The 23,164-nt window shown below is 38.0% G+C and overlaps 1 protein-coding gene across 1 annotated transcript in view; it reads left to right on the top strand.

The window, feature by feature from the left end:
* The window catches only part of grin3ba (glutamate receptor, ionotropic, N-methyl-D-aspartate 3Ba), a 48,782-nt gene that overhangs the window by 13,570 nt on the left and 12,048 nt on the right, over positions 1-23,164 (top strand). The window contains exons 2-5 of the mRNA XM_084118886.1: positions 8,646-9,283; positions 18,079-19,171; positions 20,519-20,664; positions 22,565-22,680. Of these exons, the coding sequence (XP_083975012.1) occupies positions 8,646-9,283; positions 18,079-19,171; positions 20,519-20,664; positions 22,565-22,680 (1,993 nt within the window). The remainder of the gene's footprint in view (positions 1-8,645; positions 9,284-18,078; positions 19,172-20,518; positions 20,665-22,564; positions 22,681-23,164) is intronic.

Below are 23,164 nucleotides of genomic sequence, written 5' to 3'. Positions count from 1 at the left end.
GTTGACATTTACATGGTCTCTGCTCAGAAAGAAAAACATTTTTCAATCAATGTCTGAACACGGCAGGCCTGAATCCTCCCAGGAGGTCGGGATGCCAAAAAACAGAGACTATTGGTGGGTAGAAATGTATCAGGCTGAGGCGAGATGAAGGCCTCTAGTTGATGGCTTTGGGAAGTGTATAAAACTCTGGAGCAGGATGTCTGAATATGAAGATGATCTAAAATTCAGCAAGAATATAGTTTTTTTCTAGGATATAGGTGGTTTGATGGATATATTACTCTGAGGCTGAAGGCAATGAATTCCAGAGAAGGTTTATCATTTGGGACTAAAGGCAGGTAGCGGTAGAGCTAGAGTTATCTTTGCACTGTGTACTGTGTCCAGGGTTTGAAATGAACTTTTTCACTCACTAAATGTTTGTTACCGGCCACTCAGAAATTCTACTAGCCAAAAGATAAAAGAAATAAACCAGAATAACTACGTCACAGCACATGCGCACACGTGCACACACACACACACACACACACACACACACACACACACAAATATATATATATAATTATTATTATTATTATTATTATTTTATTTGGATTTCATACATTTCTTTCTTATTTTTTTATTCAAACAAAATCTTGTCATCCAGCCATCTCCTCCCTCTTTCATCCTCATCACCAGAAATGTATTTTATGTTGACAGATCAAAAGAACATAAAAAATGTTGGAAAATAACAATGTCTTTTCTGTTAACCAAATCCTTTTTAATCTTCGCTATTGCTTCAATGCAAATGAACAAGCATGCCGTTATTTGTGCGTAGTGACGTGCATGTTCAAGTAAGCCAGATATGCGCAGATTCTGCGCAATACGCTGTATTTAATATCATGATGACTCAGGAGTTGAGTATTTGCACTAAATCTGCACAGATTTGGCTTACACGAACTTCCCCAGCAAAGTGAGTAAACATAAGTAACCCACCAAATTGGCTAGTGATTTGACAGCGTTACACGCCACAGTTGATTTTTACCTGCATTTGGCGGGTGTTGATTTCAAACCCTGACTGTGTCTTCTGTACTGAAGTAATGTGTATTCCATGACTCGCTCTTAAAGTTCAGTGAACTTTTCAACCTTTTTCATGCCAAGGACCCATAAATATGATTTTCCTGTCTGGTCTGATTGTTTATATAATGGAATCAGTGTTAGGGGTGTAACGGTGCACAATTTAGGCCTATATGTGTATTTAAAAAAAACAAACATTTATTGTTAATTGTGCAGACACAACTAAGTAGGCCTAAAAAGTGTAAACATTGTAATCTCTGCAGTCTAACATGACAGTTTCTGTTTGTCCAAATATCGCTGTCGAATAGGCAGACTAACCCATTGTGTTAATGGTTGAAGATCCTCCATTATGCCCCTCTTGCCAGAGTCCTTTATCGCTGAAGCATATTTTGATGTAATGTGATGTATTTTCCCGGTTTCACAGACAAGGCTAAAGCCTAGTCCCAGACTAAAATGCATGTTTGAGCTGTTTTAACTGAAAGCAACTTGCACTAACATATCTTAAAATATGCCATTGTTTTTTTGTTTTTTTTCAAGATGCACAACAGTAATGTTTTTTATTAAGGCACTTTTAAAAAAAAGCTACTTAAATGTCCTAAATTAAGGCCTAATGCTGGCTTAGTCTAAGCCTTTATTTTCAGCTGATTCTTATGAAAAGATTTATAATAAAGTGAGACCAGATTTAGTTATATAATTTTTTTTTTAACAAAGATACATTTTAAAAACCTCTAATGAAAGTTTATTTTTTACATTTTTTTTTTTATTTCATATATTTTTATTTATTTATTTACTTACTTTTTATATATTTAACTTTTTTCTCACCATGAATATAGCTGTGGTAGCTGGCATGGCTTTAAATTATAAACAAACTGTTTGTCCAAACAATGGTAGAATAAAGATTATTAATATAATTATTATTTGACTGTTTGGTGCAGTGATGCAGCACAACATACTTCCTTAAATGCAACTGTGACCAAACCTTGTGAGGATGACCCAGACTTTTGAGAGTTACTGAGAGTGCAATCCTGCTTTGTCAACATTATGGCTTTAAGCACAGCACTAAATCACAGCTTCTCGGCTCGAGGACTGTCTCCGCAATTAACTGTAACTTTCTTCGCACAAAAAGCCGCTGCTAAAGTTTATCCCTATTTTTTTTTTAAAGTTCACTTTTGGAATATCTAAAATTATATTTCTAATTCCCAAGCAGGAAACACGCATATTTTGCCAGCCTTTGTAGCCAGTACGTCAAACTAATGTCCAAAGTGATTGGTTAAACTTTGTGTTTTTCCGTCTGACAGCTTTCGCACGTTCGCCGAGGACTCATTGCTTTGTCATGTGCTGCTGGATGTTTAAGATTCTGTTCTGGTGAATTTGGACAGGATCATTTGGTAAATCACCTCATTCATAAACTCACATTTCCCCAAATGGCTTTCATTTTCAAATATTACTTTATCGCCCAGTGGGAGTGCGCCTTGCACTATTCGCCAGGCCTAATGTGAGTGATCGCTCCTATTATAAAGTGTAAAAAAAAATATTTTGATTTCAAAGCCTCATTACATTGTTGTTTTCTATCCTATGGAGTTATAAATTTATGGGCTTTCCTTTCACTCACGGAATGGGACATTTTTGCAGGCTCATATTAGGGTCACTGTGGAGCAAACAAGATTTGGAAATGTTATCAAGACTAATAACAGGTCAGAGTCTAGGCAGCTAACATTTAATAACACAGAAATGCCATTATACTTCAGATGCAAACTGTGCGCAACGGTGCACACAGACAGTGATGTAGTGATATACGCAAAAAAAAAAAATTTAACAAGCAGCAGTAACAAACAAACAAAAAACACTTTCCTCTCTTGGAGAGAAAAAACAATCAGTTTGTGGCAAAATGCTCACACTGGCAGCTGCTAAAAGAGCTGAGCTTTGGGTTTCTTGGCTTATGTTTCCCTTTCATCATTACACTATGCAAAAGTTTTGATTCCTGTGCCACATATGCACAGTTAAGATAAGAAAATTAAAGTGCCGTTTTAGTCACAGCCTTTGACACATAATACTTATACCATTCAGTTGATTACCCCTAATCATGCCTAATCCCTAAAGCAATAGATTAACCTTATGATGCATAAATTATTCATGCATTATTAAATTATATAAAATATTTATTTTTCTATGCTTTATATAGCATAAATAAATCATTTCTAAGATTTTTTTCTTCTTTCTTAGATCTATTTAATTTTAAATAGTCTCCATAGAAATGGCCACAGTAGAGCTGAAAAGATATTCTCAAATAAATTTCCAATGAACAATAGTAGATATTGTAGTGGTACTTTGTGCTTCACCACAATCAGCCATGTTGAATATATGATGTCTTAAATAAAAAACACAAAGTCTGTGTCCAAAATTGCTTGCTCTAAGTACTTCTTTTTAATAAGTCCTGACCGTTAAAAAAGTAGATATATGAATGTGTTTAGTATGAATGTAATCTGGAAATACTACATTTGTCATTATCATTGACATGTGGCCTACCAGCGTCAGTTGCATCGCTTCACTGCATCTACAAATCCTCTCCCGTGGCCTCGTGGAATAATAAGGTTTCCATTGGATGCACACTTCAGAATCTCGCTGAAAATAGTAGGCCATCCAAGTGCTTTTTTCCTTACTGCTTTATGAATACTGTGAATTCGGACATACTCTTCACATACTGTTTTTTCCACCAACTATATAGTAGGGAAGTATGCATATTCGGATGCAGCCGAAGACGTATAGCGAGGGCAGAATTATGGGTAAGGGTCAAAGGTCATCATCCATGTTGTCTTGGATATTACATCACACCCTGATGGGTTAAGGATTAATTTTAGTAGTGGACACTGTGCATCAGAAGTTATTCTTTTCCTTCATGTTTTTAATTATCATAACAGATCAAAAATGTAAAACAAGACATGAAGCACTTTGATGATAATGCAGAGATTATGAAGAGCTGCCATCTCTCCGCTTATCTACTGCTGAATTGAGCCTCGGGTACAGTTTGAGACTTGGGATGTCACACATTTGCCAAGACACCGCTTACGCCTAATGATGTGGCTAACTAAACACAGAGGGGACGCCACTGAGTATGGCAAACTGTGCCTATTTAAGCATCACTTTCAAGCCACACGAACACTTTATGAAGCATGATAGCTACTCTCTTCATCGCATACAAGTTGCTCACCCTTTTTTAATTATGCTAAATCCTTTTTTTTTTTTAGACTGATTTGCATAAATAGTCTAGATACATGAGCATGAATCACTCCTCGGGTCATAATAGCCCAAACAATTTGTATGTATAATGACACATAGCATAAATCACTTCTTTATCCACACATGATCCACTTCAGATGTCAGTCAGAACCATAAAGAGAGCCTCGTCTTCATTCGGTAACTAAGCATTTCTTTCTTTTCTTTTTTCTTTCAAGACTGTGTAAGTGTTTTTAAATTATTCACGTTAGTGAATCTTTACCGGTTCCAACAGTGTTTTTTTGTTTGTTTTTTTTAAGATTCTGTCACTCTTAATAGAGAACAAGCAGTATTGATGTACCTTTCCTCGCATTTCTCTCTGCCATAATATTTCTCTCCTCAAAACATTGTGTGGAAGAATTTGACATCTAGATAAGCAGTTTTCTTTATGACTTTAAAGCACTTTGGCACAGCGCTGTGGAACTAAAGTTGATTACAGAGTTGGGATGAGTCAGGATGGTTGACTAGTCGCCCACAAATCAATTTCTGAATTAGTGAAGTTAAAAAGAGTTTTTTTTTTTTTAGCATGACGTTAGCATTTCAAACATCATGCCTCGGAAAGTTGGTCTTTGAATTCATTCACTTTAAAGCACGGTATCAAAACACTGCTTCTTGTAACAAGTCCACTTTTAAATGTCAAGACAATTACTATGGAGGCTTCAGATCGCCTGATGTGACCAATGTTCTACTGTTTTGCAGAATTCCAACTCGCCATTTTTGTGTTGACTCATGTTTTTGTGGAATTAAAGGTTATAGATATTTCACATAATTATCTCTTGAATATCTGGAATTTTGAGTACCATTTACCGTGCTGTGCAGTCTCCACTATTTTTTAAATGTTGTTCTGTGTACACATGCAGAGTTGCAGACAGAAATCTTAGGCTGTTGCATCACATTTTGCACCGTGAATGTTGTGTTTTTGATGTGGCATGTCAAGTTAAAAATAGTTTTGGTTTGGAAATGCGTCTTGACACCTGATTTTTGTCTCGTTCTGTTGTGCTCCCTAAGGCTGTTTCTGTAGGCAAGACCCAAGGGTATGGAGATCGGGCTGGTTAGCATGGACCCGTTAGCCCCTGCTGTTCGTAGGCAAAGACCATCTGGTTTTTTAAAACTTCTTTCACTATTAATACCATTCAAAATGTGCCTTTTATTCTGTATGATAGATATTTTACCAGGGCACCAATAGTGTGAAATGGATTTTTTTCTATGGGTTTTTCTTCTGCGTTTTCATGTCACAGGCAGCTCAGGATTATTACCGTGTGTCAATTGCACTATTAACCCATGTGGTGGAAATGACCCAAAATATAATACGCCCTTTCTTAAAGAGATGTATCACCCAAAAAATAAAAATTAACATATGATATTTTGAGTGTTTTTTGTTTGTTTTTTTGTCCAAGTCAATAATCACCAGAACTGTTTGGTTACCAACATTCTTCAAAATATATTATCATACAGGTTTAGATCGACATGAGGATGAGTAAATTGTGAAAAAAAAATTATTTTTGAGTAAACTATTAATTTAATACTGACTAATCAGCTAGTGATTCAGACAACCTATGACTAGTCATTTATGAAAAATATGTGGTTTTGCAAATCATTGTATGCAGTGGTATTGCTGAATCGTATCTAATTTTTTCATAATTGAATGCAGAAGCTATGAAACATAATTTCAAAATTAGGTACCGCACAAGCTTATCAGCTATCGGAGCAGAAATCATTGGGTTTTACAAGAGTTTAGCGTCTGTTTCAGGAAGATAGACAGTAATTCCAATTTCTCAGCTCAATTATGGTTTGTTTATGGATCAGGTGCCATTGCTGTGTGAGAGTGAGATAGATTCAGCATGTCCTTCTCTACACCTGAACGATAATTTGATGGCCAAGCTACTGTTTGTATTAGTCCGCAAAACCTGTATGTTGCCGTATTGGATATTACTGAAATGCTACTCTACAACATTTGGGCCATTTATGAGCTGTCAGTTAAAAAATAGCACCCATTTATTTCTCCCTGATGTTAAGACAGATTGTGAAAATTGCTCGCAAGGTGTGGGAAAAGTGGAAATGGAAATAGACGTTTTCTCGCTAAACTTCCAAGACCGAGAGAACAAATCAAACTGCTCATGCTGTTCAGAGGCTGTCAGCTTGTGGATCCATTTAGAAGTGAGAAGGCTAATGTCCTACCGAGCACAGGTATTGTTTGGAGGAACGGCTGTTTTCAGATCGATTGAGCAATGAGAGGCTTCAAGGCTGAAGGTTTGCCTTCACATATAAGGTGTTTGTTTGTTTGTTTGTTTGTTTGCTATTCACCTGGCATCACCTGGATATACTGGTAAATAAAAGATAAGCCAGCCCCGTTCTCTCTTCTTATCTAAGCTCCCATATGTACGCAGCACAATCCCGGGACCCCCTTGGTCCGTTTCTGTTTTTTTAAGTCCTATTCTTTTCTTTCAGCAGAGCAGAACTTCGACATCAAATGAATGGTGTGTTTTTATATTTTGTCTTCAAATTCATTCTGTTTGGCATCACCGCATGGAGTCGTCAGTGTGCGTGCTAATTTATGTGTGCCCTAAGTAGCAGTGAAAGTCACAGGGACGCGTGTCAGATCCGCGGGCGGTAATGTTATTCCAGTCACACAGGTTTTAACTTTGCGTGGGGACTCCTCTTCAGCGCCACGGCCCCATGCTGCTCGCTCGCAGCCCCCCACCAGGTTCAAACAGTCCCTCATCCTCTCAGAACACCCAACCATCCCATCTTTCACTCTCACGGCACATTCATGCACGCCTCCCTGTCAGTCCACATCAAAAACAGCAGAGAGGCTGTCTAGAGATGGCCAGGAGCTATTTCGGATGAGAGTTGACGGAAGAGTCCTCACTGTTTTAGTGTCTATTTTTCATTCGAGTGATTCAAATGTTTGCGTCCAAGATTGCGTCTAAAGGAGTGTTGTTTTCAGGGTTCTTGAGTATGAGGTCATCATAAGTTCAGAGTAAGTAATATATTCCTCTATTTGCCTATAAGGCAGCTTTAGGAGTTGGAAGTCACAGGAGATCTAACACTCTCTCCAGACTTCCCTCTTATTCAAACGTATAGTCATTAGGGAATACAATACACATTTGCAGCCTGAAGATATATGTATTTTATGGTGGGGTTTGCTTTTTGTTTTGATGAGTCAGTGTGAAGACCTAACAACTTTTTTTTTTCATAATAAAAGTTGCAATTGTGATTTTAACAATGTGTTTTTGGTGTGTGTGTGTGTGTGTGTGTGTTTGTTTTTAGGAATGTACAATTTGGCCAAACATTTTGTGATTTTATATATCATATGAATAAAAATAATAATGATTATTAATAATAAATGAGTATTAATTTTCTTTTAATCACAAGATGTTGACATTAAAATTATGTTTTTCCATAATAACGAGATAATGTCATTAAAACTATACATTTCCTCCTAATAACATATGATAAAAACATATATCATAAAAACGATAATGCTTTTCCCATTATAACGAGATATTAAATTATTAAAACCACATATTTTGTACGTGATGTGACAACTTGAGAAATAGGCCTTTATCACAGTCCACGTTCAAAAAGTTGGAAGCTTTAAATAGTATAGAAACTTACAAACTTCAGCTGTAGCCCATATCGCATGATTGTTGTGATTTATTGATGTACAGTTCATCACAGATATACTTCACATCAACCACAGTTTATAATAATTAATCAGGTAATGGGTATGATGAAACAAATAAAAATGTTGTCATGTTATTGCGACACATATTTCATTATTTAAAGGCCTCCTTCAGAGTCTGACCATCTTTGTTTATTAAAGACATGCAAGAATGGAATACAAACAACACTGCACAGCATTAGAATTAGACAAGGTTATGCATTCCATAAAACATAAATTATGAGTAAAGACTGTACAAATTAAACAATAATAGAGTGTATTCCAGTGATATAATTTTAACATCACATGTTTTAATGACATGCATCTTGTCATTACGAGAAAATATGTCGTTTTAAGGAGAAAAATATCTTGTTTTTAACGACATAGAATCTTATTACGAGAAAATATATTGTTTTAATAACATAACATCTCGTTATTATGAGAAAATATATTGTTCAAACTATAAAACATCTCGTTATTACGACACAATTGAGTGGAAAAAGTTCTATGTATGTGGCAGCATATGAAACCATAAAAACAAACAGTTATTTAATTATATCACAGCCTTTGTGGTTTGATAATCGCATGTCGTGGTTTTATTTTCGATGAATCATGCAGCCCTAGACCTACAGTAACTGTGTATGTTCTCTGGTTTCAGAACCGCTTCCATTTGCAGATGATGACACGTACTCCGCCTTCTGCATTGTCGGAGCTGCTGTTAGCGGTGTTGCTGAAGGGAGGCTGGCAGGGTGGAGCGGCAGTTCTTTGTCCGGGAGGTGGGAACACAGTAATTCTGGAAGAGCTTGAACAGTGGGGTCACCTAGGTTTGGATGGAGCCCACTGGCACCTCTGGGAGACCCTCAACCTGTCCAGACTCAAGGAAAATACAAGCGAAGACAAGGTGATGGAGCTCCTCTCACAGCTCCTCAGCAGGACTCCTTCTGCTCCGGCGTCTTCCGTGGTGCTTTTCAGCTCCGACCCTGAATGTACGGCCACAGTGCTGCGCAGTGCCAACCAGTTGAGTGTTGCATTGCCCCCCATGCACTGGATCATGGGATATCCGCTTAGTCTTGATTCTCTACACTCCATTGGCTCCCCCCTGGGTCTTCTGGCTTATGGGGAGGTGAATCGCAAGCCCCTGAACTTCTACATTAGGGATGCCCTGCAGCTCATTGGCAGGGCTGTGTATGCGGCGACCATGGTGAGACCGGACCTGGCACTCATCCAGAACATGGTCAACTGCTTTGACAAGCCCAATAAACATGAGCTACCCTCTTCTGGACAGTACCTTGCCAGGTAAATGTGTAACTTTTTCCAGCTAAGTAGCTTACTAAGTAGCAAATAGATTCTTATTATTGCTTACACACTCAAATAAAAAATAACACACAGTTAGAGAAACCTGACACGCAAGGAGCAAAACCTCAGCCCAGATCTGCACAACCAAAACTATTCTCAGCCTCACACTTTTTTGGAAAACACTGAACACACTTCTCTACATTAGACACAGAAATATATCTAACATGTCACTTCTTTGCCATTTCAAGGCACTGCTTTCCTAAATACCACACCTGTGAACCAATTGATCAAATACGTAGGTGCTTAATTGTAAACTCAACAATCAGGTGAAAGCTCTATAGAGAGGCAATGGGTGAGTTTACCAGTCTTCAACAAAAATGGAAGGCAACATTGCAGTAAGAGGAAGTCGGAGAGTGAGGATGGGAGGTGGAGCCCGTGAAGGAAGAGGGGTAGGCAGAGGAAGAGGTATACCTGGTGGAGGATGTGAACAAAGAAGACGAGGACCACACTAATCAGATGCGATTCGAACAACCTTGGTTGACCACGTTGTAAACCATGGGTTGACATTGAGAGAGCAATAATGCGATAGGTCTCAGAGAAATTCAAACAAACATCCTCAATGACCCCACAGTTTTCAATAATAACATTCCGGTCTCTCTATCAACACTGTGGTGAATCATCAAAAACGTCACATACAGATGAAACAGCTCTACAGAGTGCCATTTGAAAGAAATTCTGAAAGAGTAAAAGATCTGCGGCGTGAATATGTGCAGGTGAGTAATGTACACTTCAGTATTCTGAATACACAGAACCTTTTAACATGTAAATTTATAGTAGGCCCATACTGAACTACAAAATATTGTCTTTTTTTCCAGAGAGGTTTAGTAATTGATGCTGATCCAATCCCATATGAATTTATCTTCACAGATGAGGCTGAGTTTAACCTGACAAAAGTAAGAAGAGAGAGAATCATCATTGCCCACAGAGATATTTTGAATGTCCCCCAATGTTCTCTGCAATCAGACAGAATGGGGTCCTCCACCAGCCTGCCAACTTAGGTCCTTAGAACACGGCCCACATACTCACATTTTTAGACAGACTACACAACATTGTCACAGCAGAAGACCAAATAGATGCAGAGCAGAGGAGATACATTGTCATCTGGGACAATATATCTTTTCACCGATCTGCTCTGGTCCAAAACTGGTTTCATGAGCATCCACAATTTTAACTCGCACCATACTCTCCCTTCCTTAACCCCATTGATTTTTTTCGGCATGGTGATGGAAGGTTTACGATCTCCAGCCCTATGTCAAGTCATGAAGGAGGCCTGTGACCTAATGGATGCAGGGTCTGTGCAAGGATGGATTCGCCATTTAAAGGGTTAGTTCACCAAAAAATGAAAATTCTGCCAGTAATTACTCACCCTCATGTTGTTCCAACCCCGTAAGACTTTCATTCATCTTCGGAACACAAATTAAGATATTTTTGATTAAATCTGAGAGCTGGATCACTCCTCCATAGGCTTCTATGGGATCGAAACTTTCCAGCCCAGAAAGTGAGTAAAGACAATGTTTAAAATAGTCCAAGTGACTACAGTGGCTCAACCATAAGTTTATCAAGTGACGAGAATACTTTTTGTGCGCAAAAAACAAACAAAAATAACGGGTAATAATAATAAATAATAATAAAATGTATTAAACTATTAATTTTCTTCTGTGTGGGCCTCTGAGTGAGTTCACGTAGTGTAACAGCGTAGCGCTTCTGGGTTGTACGTCAGAACATAGGCTCACTATTGGCCGACGCTGGTCATGTGTGTGATGCGTGTGACGTACAACACAGAAGTGCGGCGCTGTTACACTACGTGAACTCACTCAGAGGCCCACACAGAAGAAAATGAATAGTTGAATAAAATCGTTATTTTGGGGGTTTTTTGCGCACAAAAAGTATTCTCGTCGCTCTCAGCGAAAGCTCTCAGATTTAATAAAAAATATCTTAATTTGTGTTCCGAAGATGAACGAAAATCTTACGGGGTTGGAACAACATGAGGGTGAGTAATTACTGACAGAATTAAAATTTTTGGGTGAACTATCCCTTTAAGAAGATTCTTCCCTCGCTGTCTTGTGAGAGAGGACATAGCCTGTGATGTGCAGCTAGACAGAGAGATTTATGTTTATATACTACTATATTCTATTGAGAATATGTTCTGATTTTCTTTGCAAAATGCAACCTTTGGAAATGCATGGGTGTATTGACTGATTTTACAATATGGAGAGAAATAAATATTTTCATCAATGTGCAGTACTGGTCTTGTGTGTTGTGTTTGGTCAATGTATCATATCCTTTACTCTAACAATATCTCTAAAAATCAAACCCAAACTATATCATTAGAAGAATAGAAATGTAACAAGTGTTTAAGATTGAGCACAGCAGTGTAAGTGTTTTAAACAGAATCAAATTGTATGAACCATATATGTGCCATACAATGTCAAAATTGTGTTTGTGGATGGGTGAATTGTGTGTAATGTTTTGACAAAATGAACCTTGTTTTTAAGAGCCGTAAAAAACTGTATTTAACTACATTTTCATTTTCATAAGTGTAACAGTATAGTCTTGTCAGTCACCTTTATTTATATAGCGCTTTATACAATACAGATAGTTTTACAGAATACAGAAGCAGGTTTACAGTGATAACAGGAAAATGATGCATTTCGGCTGTTGTTCAGCTGAAGTCAGTTCAGTGTTAATTCAGTTTCATGGTAAAAATCATTAATTATTAAATTAGTTAATTTCATCTATAAAGCAGTTCTGCAAAAAAAATTACCATCGTCCAGTTCAGTTCTCACACAACCGCGCAGTACAGTCAGATCAATAATAAATATTGCTGAATATTAAGTAGCAAAACTGTTCATAAACGGTAGCATTTCCAGTAACAAGCTATTGTTCCAACAAGTAAATTTAAATGTAGGACAAAAAAACATGGTTAATGGGGGGGTACCTGTGGAAAATGTTGCCTATTAGTTATAATATGACATAAACATTAACGTTTAGCAATGCTACATTTCTGTTGTTTGTCACATTATAACTAATAGGCTACATTTTCCACAGCTACCCCCCATTTACCATGTTTCATATTTCTGATTAGTGTGCCATTTCTTTGTGACTCATGTGTGGCTTATATGAACCCATGGTCTTCAAGCCCAGTTATTTACAATAAAACTGGAGATTGTGTTAGAGGACATAGCGAAAGAAACAAATATCCATGGTATTTATTGAAATGTATGTGCCTTAAAGAGTCAAGTGTCATAGATTACACAAATGTGTGCAGCCCTAACACGTTTTTTTTTTTTCACAAGTAAACCCTATTTACCATGTTTCACATTTATGATTAATGTGGAATCTGCATGCGACACATGTATGGCTTTTGGACCCCTAGCCTTCAAGCTCAATTTTCTATATGGGATCTGGAAATTGTGTTTACCATAATTGTCATGTGATACCCAGCAGTATAAAGCTTTTTAATCTCGTATCATCTTTAAAGACTATAATTTTTCATATTATGAATATTTTCCCTAATTATTTTTTTGTACATTTTTAAAAGGATATTTTCAGTATTTTCTTTTTATCAGTATATCGTAGTCTAGCTAACTATTCTGTCAAAAGTATCGCTTTGTTGTAGTTTAACTGCTGTAGATTATGAGCAGCCTGTAGCTCATCCAGCTAGAGTTTTAAAGTAACTTCACCAACACAAATGTCTATCCTGGCAGTATTTTAAGTATTATACGTAATCAGGAATTCATTTGTTATCTGATCACGCAGTGCAGTCATTTCAATTAAGCTTTAACTTCACCTTTAGTGAATAGTGCGCATAGACATATTAAGCATATTTTACATTAGGGGAATTTTAAGGTAGTAAATTCTCTCCAAGGAAAAAGGCTGTATTAGTATTTCAGCCACTGGTATAAAGTTACAGGAATATTCTGTCTCGACTGCAGTATGGTCATTTATGGTCATCAGTATAGTTATTTTTCTTATTGAACCACCGGAGACTTAAAAATGCAATTAACGGACTCAGGGGCATTTTCAATACATTTATACCTCCTTAATCAAAACCATATCCCTGTGTGCATTTACAGTTAGCAGTACAGAATGATACATTCTCAGCAATTTCTGTATGTTAGATATTTATACGTGTATCTCCATACTTGTGTATATATATATATATTATTTTTTAAGGTTAAAAATCTATAGGCAATGCAAATATTAAACTGATAAGATCAGTTGAATTAAATGATAGTCAAATGTATTTAAATGAGAACACATAATCAAAGGATTATGTTAATTGTATTAATTATGCCTTGATTAAACACTTATTATTAGGCATTGTAGGATTGAAAATAATCCAAGATATTTGAAATGAACAAAGACATTTGCTTTACTGTTTCCACCCCCTCTTTCTACCACAAGGACCATTTGGAGTTCCTAAAGGCACAGAGGGGCTGATAGAGATCAAGGCCTGTATAGGCCAAGATGTGTGTACTTTGGGGGTCGATGAATTGTCACACCTTTAGTACAATGGGGGAAGTTGTAATTATCTGATTGGTCAGCTTGAATGTCTCACATTTGGGTTTTAGTAACATGGTCAGTAAGTAACATAGTTAGTAACATACAAATATGCTGGGTACAATTAATGGTATAAGTTGAAAGGTAATCATCATCTCATACATCTATTTTGTAACTATTTTAAGTGTAACCATAACCATATTTTGTCATTAAACCTTTTCAATTACAATGTGCTAACTAGTTTTGATTTGCTATTAACTTTGAAGTGCTAACTATTGCAATACAATATCGTCACTCTATATAGCAACGGTCTCCTAGCCTGGCAAGCCAGACCTACATCAAGATGTTAGGTCTGGCAACTCTCCATAGACACGGCTCAATCCGAGGGGCGGGATAAACGGCTGTCTTTGAAAATCCCTCTGCACGCAATAGGACAGTGCTTCTTTTTTTAAGAATGACTTAAGTGCCTTTCTTTACTCTTTTCTCAAAGAAAAGCTTAACCTCAAGTCCTCCAGAGTCGCGGCCAAAGCCGATTTGAAAGACTGTTCTCCAGCAGCAGCCACCATTCTTTGTTTTCAAGTAGCAGGGAACCGTCGCAACGCTGTCGTCATCATGTTAAGCCCGCCCCGCCTACTCTATACACGATGTGATTGGCCTGACCCAATTTAGGTTTTTACAGCTCCGAAAGTCAACGGAGAGTTGCTAGACTACCCTGGCTGCAAAATAAATTTTGCTGCCGCTAGGGTGCGTCTAAATTTCTAGGCTAACAGTCTCCCACATATTTAGCTATTGTAACTGCGCTTATTTCCGTCATTGGTATAAGTAGCAGTGGGTGGTAATAGACAAGAAATGTACAGTTTTCTACCATCTTGCTGACAACGTTTCTTTTGTCATAGTCTTGCAGACTGAACCCCTGCAGGAAATCCACCCTTACAGCATGTTAAATGGTTTTGTATTTATACATTAGGAAAATGTATATATGTTTAAAATTCAATTTAATGTTTGGAAATCTGGACCATTAATCCATTTACTTGTGAATATAGAACCAAAGTAGAAAAAAATGTTTGGTGTATATATATATATGTGTGTGTATATATATATATATATATATAGGCCTATATATATATATATATATATATATATATATATATATATATATATATATATATATATAACTGTAGAGTTTTGTTTGTATTGTGATATAGTCCCTATTTACACTGCTTGAGAACTCTTATCACTGAAGGCTGGAAGAAGTCTTACCTATCTGCTCACTTCTACAAATTAGTTTTTTTTTTTTTTTTTGTGGTAAAAAAAAAAGAGCAAAAGCACCCTCAGATGTAAGATTAAAGTGCCGCTGTTATATGAGTCTTGCTCAGTTGAAAAACTTTTTTTTTAAATGAAGGGGAAAAAAGACAGAGGACCCCTGAGATTTAGAACTCGATTGAACGCAGTGATGTAATCTTTAATATTCACCCTCACAGAGTGAGAATCCCCCCCGCCCCCATGTAATGAAATGTATTTGCTCTGAGAAATGAGTGTAGCACAGAAGCACAGAATCTGAAAACAACACAACACACAGGGATTATTTGTTCTCTGAGGTGCTAATGCTTTCTGAAAGTTTAATAATAGTCACACGGATAGAAATCTCAGTTAGGAAATCAGCTTTTGCAGTGGCTAACCTATTATACCCTGTCTTTTAACTTCTGCTTTCACACCAGATCAAGTGTTCTCCGCGGGTCAAACTAGGGCTATCAGGAGAAATTAATGATGCAGGCAATCATTTTTTTCCCCTTTTATTTTCTCTGTTCTCCCCTGTTTTAATGGAAGTGTGCAGTTATGGTCACACAGAGTGCATATCATTTATGGCCTCATTTAGCCACACATCACAAGCCTTTTTCACTCTGGGTTTTTCATCTTCCCTCTGTGACTCAGACATTGCAAACCTTTGACTACTCTACATCCCCAGCTGATTTATTGATGAAAATCGATCATTGAACTAATTCATGGCGTATATTCTGCCATAAAAGCAGTGTGGCTCAGCTGTGTAAGAAATCACAGCAGAACATCACAATAGTAGAATATCGAGAGCTGCATTCTCTATTTACATATTTGTTTGTTTACTACATTGTGGTAGTAAATGCATTGTCTGTAAAAGGTCATATATGGTTTCAAAAGATTTAGTGTGATTTATTCAGGTTTCTCAGGTCATAATCCTGTCCTTTTGTCTTTGAAGAAAGCCTTGAACTTAAGTTGGCTTTAAGAGTGATCTATATTTCCGTCTGTTCTTCTGCATGCTGTGAAACATATTGTTTGAGAATTAAAGATTAAACATTTTGGTATGTAATTTTAAAAGGATAATCATTGTGCCAATCAGTAGCTCTTGAATAAGGAATAATGATTTAAATCTTGGCAGACGCACCATGCAGCAAATTTATTTATGTGACAGCTGTGGCACTTCTTTTTATGACAGTTAGACATGATCATCTAGAGGTGTAATTTTCGTTTAGTATTCAAGGGGACCTGGGTTAAAATCCTTATTTAATACACACACACACACACACACACACACACACACACACACACACACACACACACACACACACACATAATGACATATATTTATATATATACTGTTTTTTTTTTTTAAGCAAGATCATTCTTTATTGATGCTCACACAGTTGCTTCATGTATTCTGTCACTTATATAAAGTGAAGAATTGACTTTGTGCACAAAAACGGTAAACTGCACCTTATGTCTTTTTTAAGTGTTTTTTTTCTTAATCGGAGGCTGTTCTGTGTGGTCATTCAGCAAAACATGCAGCGACAGTGAGATTCCCTGGGCGGTGAGCACGCGCTGAGTTCCTGTGCAGCTCACACTGCTGTTTCAAACACGCGATCGACTGAGCAAATGGCATTTTCACACAAGGCTGACATTTAAACACTTAGGTGGTCTTGTGTTTTCAAAATGGAGAATTTTGTCAAAGGTGATGAGTTTGGAACACTGATAATATTTTACTTATAGTGGACCTAAACCCTGTAAATATGGACATACAGTATGAAATAATAGTCAGAAAAATCTTAAAAAAAAAAAAAATGGATCAGTTTATTGAACACTACAAAATAAAATAAAATTTTTTGCAAATGTGCTTTTTGTTGGCTATCATGTTTTATTGCACATATAGGAGAATATGGAGTTCATGCTTGAGGAGAAAAAAAAATCCAATTTGGTGCATTTGCTGATATTTATATGGCCAAAAAGTAAGATAAAATTTTGATAGATTGTATAAATCAATAAGATATTTATTACAATATAGCAGGCTACTTACATAAAATACATATAAACATCATTTGTCACTCTACAGTATATCTCCCAATAATATGTCTTAGTAAGATGATATTTAAATGCAGTTTTATGATCAAAGCTCTGTAGTTTTTATTGTGGGGGGCAATCATAATGCAATGCAATGTAATGATGATTGAGAGATGTACAAATATATGTTGTTCAAAATCCTGATGTATTATTTGATCAATTTTAACACAATTTTTCTAAATAAAAAAAGATGCATGAATATTCAAGTAAACTTAAGTTGCTTCAGTACAGTAAGTATTAATCTTGAAATATTACTAACAATAATTATTCTTATATCTACTATAAAAATCAGTAAAGATTTCACTGCAAAAAGACACGTCAACCACAACCTGAAGCTGCCATTTTTTTTTAAATATACTAAAATGTGTTTTACTTATTAAAAAGTACAAAAGTAAACAATCAGATGACAGAAGGCATGTAGTAGATTGTGTACAACAGGGTTTTCATCAAAGTTTTGATTATGTTTATAATTTAGAGGTATTTTTGCTCATTAAATACGATACAGTAGGCTTTATAGGGTTAATTATCAAAGGTAAAAATCTCTTAAAATTTAACATAAAACTGTAATTTAGTCAACAAAGCTGGTAGTACTTAAACCAATTAATATCGATCAATGCCATTATATAAAAGACATAAAATAGCTATAAAAAAACTTCTTTATTTCTTATGTAGTATCACTTCTGTACTGTATATTTATTCATTTTACCAGTTTTCACTAGTTAGCTCCTCTGGCTCTTGTGTAGGATTCGGTTAGCTAGAGATTCAGCAAAAAATTGTTTTGCTCTGCCATCTCATCACTGTCTTTGCTTTTGCTGGATGCATATATATTCCCCTCACAATTCTCATGTCCCTGCTGTGCTCAGGTTCTTGTCGAACACTTCGTTCATGGGGCTGACAGGCCCGGTGCGAGTACAGCGCTCGCTCTCCAGGGTCCTTACCTCCCAGCGCTTTCACATATGGAGCCTACAGCGGGACCCTCTGGGCCAACCAAGTTGGGTGACCGTGGCAAGCTGGCAGTCGGGCCGTCTGGAATTAGAGGAACAGAGCCTGTGGCCAGGCATGACCCAACACCACCGGGAGGGCAGCCCAGGGATTAGGCTCGGCGGACGCTGGCAGGCAGGACTCCCAGTGGCGGGGAGCAGATTGCGGGTCGTGACCTTGGTCGAGCACCCGTTTGTGTTCACGCGGGAGGTGGACGAGGAGGGCCAATGTCCAGCAGGTCAGCTGTGCCTTGACCCTCAAACCAACAGCTCTGAAGTCCTCAACCAGCTGTTCAGAGAGCTGGAGCAAACCAACAGCAGTTCACTGCCAAGTGACATGCGGAAATGCTGCTATGGATACTGCATTGATCTGCTAGAGAAGTTAGCCGAGGACATGCACTTCGAGTTTGACCTCTACATCGTAGGCGATGGGAAGTACGGGGCGTGGAAAGGGGGTAGATGGACTGGTCTGGTGGGCGACCTGCTCAGTGGCGTGGCTGACATGGCCGTCGCCAGTTTTAGCATCAACTCAGCTCGAAGCCGAGTGATAGACTTCACCAGCCCCTTCTTCTCCACCAGTCTAGGGATCCTGGTGCGCAGCAAGGACACAGCTGCACCCATCGGTGCTTTCATGTGGCCGCTTCACTGGTCCATGTGGGTGGGTATCTTTGTGGCACTGCACATCACAGCTCTTTTCATCACCTTATATGAGTGGAACAGTCCGTTTGGCATGACCCCGCATGGACGCAACCGCATTAGGGTCTTCTCTTACTCGTCTGCCCTGAACCTCTGCTACGCCATTCTGTTCGGCCGGACCGTTGCCAGTAAAACTCCAAAGTGCTGGACGGGCCGCTTCCTCATGAATCTTTGGGCCATATTTTGCCTGCTGGTTCTGTCCAGTTACACGGCCAACCTAGCAGCTGTCATGGTGGGGGAGAAGACCTTTGAGGAGGTGTCAGGGATTCATGATGTCAAGGTAAAACACTGCATTTCATCTTGAATTACTAAAGAAATATACAAACATATTTGATGTAATATTGTGAAATATTACTATAATTTTTAATAATTGTTTTCTATTTTAAAATATTTAACAAAATAATTTATTCCTTTGATGGCAAAGCTGAATTTTCAACATCATTATTCCAGTCTTCAGTGTAACACGATCCTTCAGAAATCATTCTAATATGCAGATTTATTATTATCAATGTTGAAAACAGTTGTTCTGCTTAACATTGTTGATGAAACCATGAAGATGTTTTGATTAACAGAACATTTGAACAGTACACACATATTTTTTGTTGATTGACTAAAACTGTGCTGTAGTATGTCTAAGTGTGTATCCCTTAAAATGAGAGATCTTGATACTTTTAACATAATGGGCCCTATTTTAACGATCTGAAACGCAAGTGTCAAAGCGCAAAGCGCAAGTAACTTTGTGGGCGGGTCTCGGCGCTGTTGCTATTTTCCCGGCGGGATAAATGGCTCTTGCGCCCGGCGCAAATCTAAAAGGGGTTGGTCTGAAGTAGCTTCTTTATTCATAGGTGTGGTTTGGGCGTAACGTGAAATAAACCAATCAGAGCGTCATCTCACATTCCCTTTAAGAGCAGATGCGCTTTTTCCTTGGCGTATTGCTATTATAACGGCGGATTTGCCAGGCGCGCGCCAGGAGTGGTTCACAGCCGAGGAGAGCAACGCTCTCATCACGGCCGTAAAAGAGAGAGAAGTGTAATAATATGATTACACTTATATATCTATCTATCGTTTGTAATAATATGATTTGCAAAAATGAAAACTGCTGCTTCTGTGTAGATTAGAGAATCAAAGTGTATGCGCGTTGTGCACGCTATACATTATGGTCAAGCATGCGCCCTTAAAATAGCATAATGAACAATGCGCAACGCGCCACTGACTTTAGACTAGGTTTTTTTCTGGCCAGTGGCGCAATTGTTTTATGGAACAGTAAAATAGCACCAGGGATTGTTTGCGCCGGAACACGCCTCCTTTTTTGCGCTGAACCGCCCAGGGAGCGCAAGTTCATTCCCTAGTTTAGCAACGTGCTTCTATGGAGGGAAAAGCGCGCTTTGCGCGGGTGCAAAATAGGAATGAAACATGCGTCGGTGTACAAAGTCAATTGCGCTGGGTGCAAGATAGGGCCCAATATGGTGAATGTTCTCAAAAAACAGTTTTTTACAATTGTACATGCACATGTCGAAAAAACTATAGCAGTACCACGGTGCATTTTAGTACTATTTTTGGAAATGATGGGATTATGTTTTCAAACCTTTTTCACTCAGTCAGTTCACTTTTCATTGCTTTTTTCAAGCTCCATCACCCGTCTCTGGGGTTTCGCTTCGGCACAGTTCGAGAAAGCAGTGCTGAGGACTATGTGAAAAAGAGCTTTCCTGAGATGTACGAGTACATGAGACGCTTCAACAAGCCCACCACTCCGGATGGAGTCTCTACACTCAAGTAAGTGTTTGAACCAGGAGAGAGACAAAACATAACTTGGGCATACCAGTGTTGGAAAGTCCAATGAAAAGGTAACAGTAAGAGAAAACAATAGAGTGGTTGAGAATTAATCAAGCTCAATTTCTGTGCAGCCTTGAATGAAAAACACTTGCAATAAAGTGTATTTAGAAAGCTATCATCATAAAGACTCGCACTCACATAGACACATTTATATTCTGTTAAGGCAATACAATCAAGTGGTGTTGAGCAAAACAAATAAGGCTTTCAAAGGAGATGGGCATCTTGGAAAAAGCCTGAAGGCTGAGCTCAGAAATGGCACAGTGCTGATGGAGACACAGCAATAAGAGGGCAACATGTCAGTTCTTACAACCTCAAAAGCTCTTGACACTCCTGTGGGTCTGCTTTGTATGACGCAGAGTTAAAATCATTTCTTTTTCATGAGGAATTATGCACACCATCCAGCTCACTTGATTTAAACCGACGGAGTCGATAGCAACAAGTGTCAGCTCTCCAGGCTTTCTGTCTGTTTTCTCGGTTTCCATTCATCCTTGAAAGAACAGACTCCAAGGAGAGAAGAGAGGCAGTCACTCTCAAGTCAAATCTAAACTTGCTGAATGAGGCTAAAGGTTCTCTTCAGAGACGAGCGTACGCTTACAGGCGTGCACAAACACACGCACACAGCGATTCATCCTCAGATTCAGGCTCCCACATAGTGCAGTATTTACTTTGTACTTTCTGTCTTTATGATTGATGCCAGTTTTCTTCCATGTCAGAAATCCTTCTGTTCGATTCACAGGAGACACCTTACATGGTCAGCATTTTAGAGTTGAGATCGCTGCCATAGTTGGGAGCCATCCTTTTTTAGGACAAGCATCCGGATAGATATTTTTTTTTCTTTAAAAGACGTTGTGTAAGAGTCTTAGTTTGATCCTGCAAAATTTTCCTGCACTTTATTTTCTGTCGCACTTGAGGTAAAATGGAGGTCAGCTGATATGCAAGCATTGCCTCACACTATTCATTGATAATTCAGCATTTCTTAAGACATAAACAACAAACAGTAAATTATATCACACTCTAGGGCTTTTGTTTTTAATAAATAATAAATAACAAATACTGCATTAAAAAAATGGAAATATCCACATCCTCAGGTCAGAGTTCACCATATTGAATTCCCTGACGCATCTAAAATGCAAAAAATGTCTTTGACTACAGCTACATGAGACAGATTGTGGAGTTATTATAATATATATATGAAGACTTCAGATGCAAAAGCCTCTAAGTCCGTCTAAAGTTTTTGTTTAATATTAACATTTTTATCAGGCTGAGGCTCCTATGTATAGGTTTCTACCCAAGTACCGGCATTCCTGAATGGGCTGAGGCTGGGATTTAGTGAGTTTGAAGTGAAAGTATTTGATGAACGTATACTATGTACTATGTTGACAGCAGTGGCTTTTAGAGGCCTTGTATCGGAGGTCTTCATATATTCTTTCATTTTAGGGTGATGTAATCCATTCTGGGTTTTTGTAATTGGCTTTGTTAAGCAGTTGGCTTTATTAGGCAGTGTTATTAGTGAAAGCAACTTGTATTTATTTCGCCACCCATATTGATAAGTTCCACTATAAACCTCTTTGTGGAGAAAATCTTTTGCAATGTACTACTCAAAAATTGTTTGAAAAAATATACACACACAGTATGCAAAATAGCACTTTCTAGTACTTTCTAGCAGTCAGTAAATCTAACTAAATCCTGAAGATTTAAGCAGTTTATAGCTACAGGGTTTGGTTCGGGCTTGTTGTAATCAACTTTTAAAGTCATTTAAAGCCAACAGTAATTCATTTGCATAAGTTTGGCTGGCGGTGTGTTTTGTTTGGCTCTGACTATCCTCCTCTGTATGTTGAAGGACAGATCCCCCTCAGCTAGATGCCTTCATCATGGATAAGGCTTTGCTGGACTATGAGGTGTCAATAGATGCAGACTGCAAACTCCTGACTGTAGGAAAACCATTTGCTATTGAAGGTAAGGACTATTGTGCCACTGAGCAAATTGCTGTCATTGAGAAGGCTAGCACCTTTGGCCATGTCACATTGAATTATATTAGCTTGCAATACAAAAGCCTGTGAAGGTCTTCTTTAAAAAGGCACAAGGTGTTTCTAACACTTTTTACAGATACATTAGAATTCCATCCCACATTAAGACCCAACCATGAATTCACCTCAAGGCTGTTGTAATTACCCTCCAAATTGAAGCAAGTCAAGTTTGACACATGTCATTTCATAAGCGAAAGCTATTACAGGGTGTAGATGGGTTTCATGGCAGTCACCCAGGCATGTCCGCACCTCTCATCTGGAAGTTATCTCTTGCTGCATGCATAGGAATTTTCGCTGCTATCTGCCAAAAGCTTTCCTCACGCCTCAAAGTCAGCTTTTTATTAGATGGATGATCAAGACTAAACCATCACTATCACGTCTTCTGGCCCGAAATGGACAGCTCCGTCAGGGTC

This window comes from Abramis brama (assembly GCF_963993115.1).
Source record: "Abramis brama genome assembly, chromosome: 7".
Taxonomy (NCBI): domain Eukaryota; kingdom Metazoa; phylum Chordata; class Actinopteri; order Cypriniformes; family Leuciscidae; genus Abramis; species Abramis brama.
This window is presented reverse-complemented; position numbering and strand designations above follow the sequence as displayed.